The sequence below is a fragment of the Engraulis encrasicolus genome, chromosome 17 (genome assembly GCF_034702125.1).
Source record: "Engraulis encrasicolus isolate BLACKSEA-1 chromosome 17, IST_EnEncr_1.0, whole genome shotgun sequence".
Classification (NCBI taxonomy): Eukaryota; Metazoa; Chordata; class Actinopteri; order Clupeiformes; family Engraulidae; genus Engraulis; species Engraulis encrasicolus.
In genome coordinates, this window is record NC_085873.1 from 50,008,066 (window position 1) to 50,015,565 (window position 7,500).

At 42.3% G+C, this 7,500-nt stretch overlaps 1 protein-coding gene across 1 annotated transcript in view; it reads left to right on the plus strand.

Annotated features, from left to right (window-relative positions):
• Positions 1-7,500, plus strand: part of LOC134466912 (myosin-binding protein C, fast-type-like) — a 93,071-nt gene that overhangs the window by 26,987 nt on the left and 58,584 nt on the right. Inside the window, exons 14-17 of the mRNA XM_063220812.1 lie at positions 2,174-2,340; positions 5,592-5,757; positions 5,874-5,980; positions 7,192-7,221. Of these exons, the coding sequence (XP_063076882.1) occupies positions 2,174-2,340; positions 5,592-5,757; positions 5,874-5,980; positions 7,192-7,221 (470 nt within the window). The remainder of the gene's footprint in view (positions 1-2,173; positions 2,341-5,591; positions 5,758-5,873; positions 5,981-7,191; positions 7,222-7,500) is intronic.

Sequence of the window (7,500 nt, forward strand, 5' to 3'; positions counted from 1 at the left end):
CGCACACGCACACACACACACACACTTCAAATATCATGTGCTCCATCCGTTTCTGCTGGCATGGCAGCCCTCTTTCATCTATCTGGCCTGACGTCTTGCACGGCACACTTGTCAGGACATGTCAACCGCTACGCACAGTACATCACCCCCAAGTCGACAAGCACATTTCATTACTGTGACACCAGCCCCTTGCTTCACACCCTCTTCACACACACACAGTAAAGCATGGTGTCTGTGTTACAAGTACAGTAATTCAATACATTGAGTCAAGTCAAGTCAAGTCAAGTCAAATCTGCTTTATTGTCAATTTCTTTACTGTACATGCACTGATCCTACAAAGGATTTGAAATTGGGTTTCTTACTTTCCCATGCAGACATAGACGTAGACTTTAGGTGTGGACATAAACAATTAGACATAGACAATTAGTGAAAGCCCATTGGGAAACTCCAACTCCCATTGTCATTGTGACACAGCACTCCACAGCACACAAGTGAACTCTGCACACTGCACACAACGAAATTGCATTTATGCCTCACCCGTGCAAGGGGGCGGCCCTCAGTGGCACCCCATGGGGAGCAGTGCGGTGGGACGGTACCATGCTCAGGGTACCTCAGTCATGGAGGAGGATGGGGGAGAGCACTGGTTGATTACTCCCCCCACCAACCTGGCGGGTCGGGAGTCGAACCGGCAACCTCTGGGATGCAAGTCTGACGCCCTAACCGCTCACCCATCACTTCCCAAATACATAAACATTAGGCATAGACAGTAAGTAGCCTGGGACCAAATACTGGGCAACTCTGACAATGAGGAGGCCGACGATTTTCCATCGGCACCATTGGAGGGACATATGACATGACCACGAATCTAACTGCAACTCGCAGAGTTTGGGGTGCGGTCGGTTGCACAACGACTGCCGATATTGTTTGAGTTGTACAGGTGCTCTCTATTGGCCAACACCATAATTACAATAGATTGATTCAGTATTGTTTTTTTTTAATCTCTGCATTTAAAAAAAAGATATATTTTATCTACAGGCCGCACTGAGTGAGGGGGCAGGGCCGCATGTGGCCCCCGGGCCTCCTGTTGCTCATCTCTTTCCTCCATAACATTTTCATTCACACACCCAGAGGTGTACTGCGTAAAGGTAAAGGTGCTCTTACGCATTGTTTCTCAACTTTTTTTTAGGCGAGGCACCCTTTCAATCAATGAAAAATTTCAAGGCATCCCAAACCAACAACCCGTAACATGGTATTGCATCCGATACCACAAAAAGCTTTGAAAAGTAACACATTTGGAGACGTAACACGACCTACGTTCGAAGTTGCAGCTGACTGGGGCGACCTATATTTACTTTATTGTGCGTAAATGGCAGATGAAAGATTCCACTGACTAGCATTAACTTATCAATTTAGACAAATATGTATTATATTTCATAATTTATTTATCAGCCCCAGCACCCCTGTTGAGAAACACTGCTCTTACTTTCACTGCTTGACTTTCACTAGCTTAGCGACATATTTCCTCTTTTAACTTGTCTTAAAGCAAGATACGCTTAACATGAAAAATAAGACACTTTACCACGTTTATAAACCCCAGCCAAAGATTTTAACTGTATTAAGCCCCAAAATAGTGGCATACCCCTTTAATACTACTATTTCCTTCTATTCCATAGTAGCTCCCTCGAAGAAAAAATAAAACAATGTCACTCAACCACTACTATGTACATCTACTACTATATGAACAGAATTATTATATAGGGCATATCCTGAAATGATGACGTGATATCTTCTTTGCAATTTCATACATATCACCTTTATGTTTTTTGCTGTTTTTGTCATCCGCTTATTGGATGATGTAGATTATTTCCTTAGTGGTGCAATGTTGTACTGCACTACTTGATCCCTCACCTCTCCTTCTCTCTCTCTCTCTCTCTCTCTCTCTCTCTCTCTCTCTCTCTCTCTCTCTCTCTCTCTCTCTCTCTCTCTCGCTCTCTCTCCCTCTCTCTCTCTCTCTCTCTCTCGTTCACACTCTCTCTCTCTCTCTCTCTCTCTCTCTCTCTCTCTCTCTCTCTCTCTCTCTCTCTCTCTCTCTTTCGCTCTCTCTCCCTCTCCCCCCCCCTCTCTCTCTCTCTCTCTCTCACTCTCACTCTCTGCTCTTTGGCGCCCTCTGCAGGTACTTTGAGGACCAAGAGCTGATCAAGACGGAGGACAGCAAGTTCCGCTTCAAGAAGGACGGCAAGCGCCATTGGCTGATCATCCCGGAGTGCACCCTGGACGATATCGGAATGTACCATTGCTACACCAACGGGGGCCACACCAAGGGAGAGCTGGAAGTGGAAGGTACCACCTCACATGTTTCAGATTCTTTATTAGAGGATAACCTCTTGAGGTAAAAATCTAGTTTTTGAGAGGGTCCTCAAAAAGCAGACATACATAACACACACAGTACATTTATTCACACACACTGCAGCTCTTCCCGACCACTTGCTACCATACACACCCCATCTCTTATCAAAAAGATATACTAGTTAATGCCATGGCTGAAAAAGTTCTGCATAATACAGGAGAACAAAAAAAAAAAAAAACACCTGCCCTACAGTACACATAATAGAATAGCACAGAATAGAATAGCACAGAATAGAATAGAACAGAATAGAATAGAACAGAATAGAATAGAATAGAATAGAATAGAATAGAGTAGAATAGAACAGAATAGAACAAAATAGAATAGAGTAGAATAGAATAGAATAGAATAGAATAGAATAGAGTAGAGTAGAGTAGAGTAGAGTAGAGTAGAGTAGAATAGAATAGAATAGAAAGCCTTTATTATCAATGAGATTTCATGTAGCTCAATAACCCATTAAAACACGCCATCATGAATTAGCTGTTACCAGAATGGCTATGACCAAGTTGTAGTGCATTACTACAAGGCTCTGTGTTATGGCATAGTATTATATGGTTGTGACGTCATCTGTCGAATGCTCCATTCATTTCAACGGGGCTACCCAACGTTCGAACGTCTGTTATTTTTCGATAACGGACGGGTTGGTCTATAACAGACCGCTGTCAATGGCAACAAGACTTTTCACTGCTAAAGCGACTTTTCAACAAGACTCTAATCAGCTGCTGTGATAGACAACACCTGTTGTCCTGGCTACCTAGCTGTTAGTGGTGTTCCACAACAGCACTGTTTNGTTTTGCGCAGCAACAATCTTTTGACATTACAAACTATAATAAACATAACATTAAATAGGCCTAAAGAAATGTCCCCGCCATGTGTGAATCATTTAAGTATATCCATATAATAAGCGGGTTAACTTTCGGCGAGTCGTTCGCTTTGTGGAATAGCAGCACTTCAGAGAGAACAAGACCCCTCCGCTCCGCGTAGGGGTCTAAAGATTCTCTCTGTCGTGCTGCTATTCCACGGTAGCGACCTTCTCGCCGAACGTTAACCCTTACGTATTGTAGTCCTATGGTAGTTAACTTTTCAACAGCTATTACAGCGTTCTACTGGTGGAACGCTGTGCATTATGGGGCTACCAGCTACTTGACAGACAGACAGACAGACAGACAGACAGACAGACAGACAGACAGACAGACAGACAGACAGACAGACAGACAGACAGACAGACAGACAGACAGACAGACAGACAGACAGACAGAGAAATAGACTGGGTTAAACATTCAGTAGTTGAGTCCAAATAGACGAGCAACATACAGCATGATACACTATAAAAAATGCAGTGTTGATTCAATACTTAGAGAGTACCCTGGGACAAAATTCACTCTAAAAGATGTTAAATACTCTTAAGTGTTGGATTAACACTGCATGTTTTCACTGTGCTGTTAATCCATCTGTGGATAACTTCCAACAGATGTTGTTTACACCACGAGCGTCCATGTACATGCCAGTATCACGCCGCAAGCTCAGTCATGCGTTGTACTGACTAATAGTCCGTATGCAAGAACATGCCTCCTCCACTCCCATCACCCCCCATCTCTGCATACCTCTAGTGTCCCATCCCCGCCCTCGCCATCTTTACACTCATCTTTGCTCTCACCATCCATCTGTGTGGGACTTCAGGCACATTACAACTAGCATACGATTGCTGCTCTTTTTTTGCTGCCCCTTTACATGAAGTAGTTACAATGTAACAGAGTTAGTCACCACTTTTTTACCTCCATGGTATATGGTATTTTCTTATTGTTAGTCAGTTGTATGAATAGAATCTATATGAAAAAGAGACATATGACATATAAATAAACTCTCCAGCTCAACACAAACATTGTTAGTTAGTTGTATGAATGGAATTTATATGTAAAAAGACAGTAATCAATGGTACTGTATTTATATGCCATACTGTATAAATAATAGAGATGCACAGGATCCAAGATCCGGTCCCGGATCCGGCAGGATAATAGAGTTTTTCACAAGATCCGGTTCCGGCAGCATCTTAAGCAGTGGATCCGGTATCCTAGTTACCTAAAAATCAGAATCTGGTGCATCTCTAGCCTAGGTTTTTCAGTCAGTCTTTCACAACCCCAATCACTGCATGGAGTGAAAGCCCTTTAGAAGCTGCCGTTGCAGGCAGTTTGGCAGCAAGCCACTGAGTCTAAAAAATAGTTTGAGCCAACGTGATAAAAAGGGCCCACGTGTGCGAGTACACTATGTGTTTCAACCCTTTCGTAGGATCCGGTATCCGGTTCCGGATCCAGCAGGATCTTGAGCAGTGGATCCGGTATCCGGCAGGATCCTAAAAAACAGGATCCGGTGCATCTCTAATAAATAAACTGTGTCACCCTCCCCATCCGCACACAGAGGGGGAGCTGAGGCTGCTGCATAGCATTGCGGACCTGATATAATGTATCTTTTCCTGCACAAATGGAACAAAATCAATGTTAGTTAGTTTGTAATGAATACTGTTTTTATTTCTTTGAAATGAATGGTGTTTATATGAAGAAATGGTAAAAAAAGACGGTATTCATGTGAAACAAACAGTACATTTTGCTTGCCTACTTTACTGGTACACAATACTGTCTTCTTGACAATGATAATAAACACTTTATTTTAGGGACACATCTATTAGCACTAATACATACAATGTTCCTGTATAAGTAACTTGTAAGGCAGGTACAAAGCAAAATTAAACATTAGGCATGTATTCGCAAATGTCTTGTTCATGCACAATAAGGGATTTATTACCAATTAAACCTTAGTAAGGACCTAGTATGCCTTAGTATTTGCTTAGTACATGCCTTACAAGTTACATATGCAGGCATTAACATTGTTTGTATTAATGCTAATAGATGTATCCCTTAAAGAAACTCCCGCACACTGACCATTTCACTGTTCTTTCTTTAATAAACAACGTTTCGTACCGAAACGTCGGTTATTAAAGAAAGAACAGAAAAATGGTCAGTGTGCGGGAGTTTCTTTAAGTTATTGCTGAGTGACCCATGGTGCCATCTCCGACGCACCTGCCAGCTGAGGTGTGCGCAAAAAAGTCGAAAAGTTTAAAATAGATGTATCCCTAAAATAAAGTGTGACCAACTATTGAATGTCTTGAATCTCCCCCTCCCCCCGCCCACAGAGAAGGAGCTGGAGGTGCTGCAGAGCATCGCGGACCTGACGGTCAAGTCGGCAGAGCAGGCCCTGTTCAAGTGCGAGGTGTCGGACGACAAGGTCACGGGCAAGTGGTTCAAGGACGGCGTGGAGGTGTTGCCTAGCGACCGCATCAAGATGACACACATTGGCAGGTGAGGGCGCGCGCGCACGCGTGTGTGTGCGTAACACTGCAGTGCCTTAGCCAATTCAGCCATGCCGTGGCCAAGGCCTTCATGTTGTGTTTAATGTTTGCATTCACATGTTTTAGATTCCATCGGCTGGTCATTGACGACGTGAAGCCAGAGGATGCTGGAGATTACACATTTGTTCCCGACGGCTACGCCCTCTCCCTCTCAGCTAAGCTCAACTTCCTTGGTACGTAAATGGCAGCATTAGTCCAACACTTTTGAATGAATTATGCTGGTATTTAATAGGGATGCAAACGATTCATCTTTAATCGATCAATGCATTACAATTATCAATTAATCAATTTATCATTATCAATGCAAACATTAATCGCAATTAATCGACAATTCAACTGACAAGAGACCCTGGTGAAATGGGCATGTGAAGAGTGTGTGTGAAGAGGGGTGTGAATAGTGGGAATATTTAAATCACCTTTGGATCAAAGAACTGAAATATAATTAATATAAATGTGATATTTTATCTCAATTTTTAATTAAATTTTTAGATTAAGCAGTTTTTTTTTCGAGAAACATTGAGATTTTGGGGGGGGGGAAACGCCGCTTATCAATTAATCGTAAGTCGATCGATAAGGCTATCAACTAATGATTAATGAATTGCATCCCTAGTATTTAACAACGCTGAGTCACTGATGAGGACTCCTTACAAGGAACAAACTGTCTCTGTGTAATGGACAACAAAGCACTAGGGATGCACCGATACCGATACTGGTATCTGGTATCGGCAGCCGATATTGCTCATTAAACTCGTCAAGCACTTGCCGATACCAGGAACGATACTGCTATTGCACAAAACAATGCAAAATCTTGTCACGTTCTGTGGACTTGAAAGCAGCATGGGGAAAAAGTGTCACCTCATACATTTACTAACATTTAAGACTTTTTGTGACATTCCCCCCTTCAGAGGAAGGGTGTCTGTCTGCGCCCCCCTCGAGCAAAATGGTTACGAAAATACAAATAAAAAGGCCTTCGTAAAGTTTGTTACAGCCTAATATACACGTATATGGCCTATGATGTTCTCTAAATATTAGTGAATAAATTAATGAATATATTGTGATTGTAAAGTGAATGTGTTGACTTAATGGCAAAGCAGAAAAGTATTAAAAATGAAAAACCTTCTGACTTTACGCGACCCCCCCTCCAATACCTCTGCACCCCCCGAGGGGGGCTTCCGCCCCACTTTGAGAAACACTAGAGTACAGTATGTATATTTCTGTTGCCCTATACGGGACATTCTATGTAGAACTGTGAGTTCAGAAAGAGGAAGGAGCAATGTTCCTTTGACAACACGCTGTAGTACAAAACTTTACAAGGGTAGTGAGAAGTCAGTTGAAGTTGAAGTTGAATTTGATCTGTCCTCCTGTCTCTTCCTCTCCTCTACAGAGATCAAAGTGGACTATGTACCAAGACAAGGTGAGCTACACTGTCCAAGCTGAACCTTGGAGACTTTTTTTGAAGCTGCTATACAGTATATCTTACTTTTCAGTTCCACAAAGACTACCATTCTTTTCTATCTATCTATCTATCTATCTATCTATCTATCTATCTATCTATCTATCTATCTATCTATCTATCTATCTATCTATCTATCTATCTATCTATCTATCTATCTATCTATCTATCTATCTATCTATCTATCTGTCTGTCTGTCTGTCTGTCTATCTATCTGTCTGTCTGTCTGTCTGTCTGTCT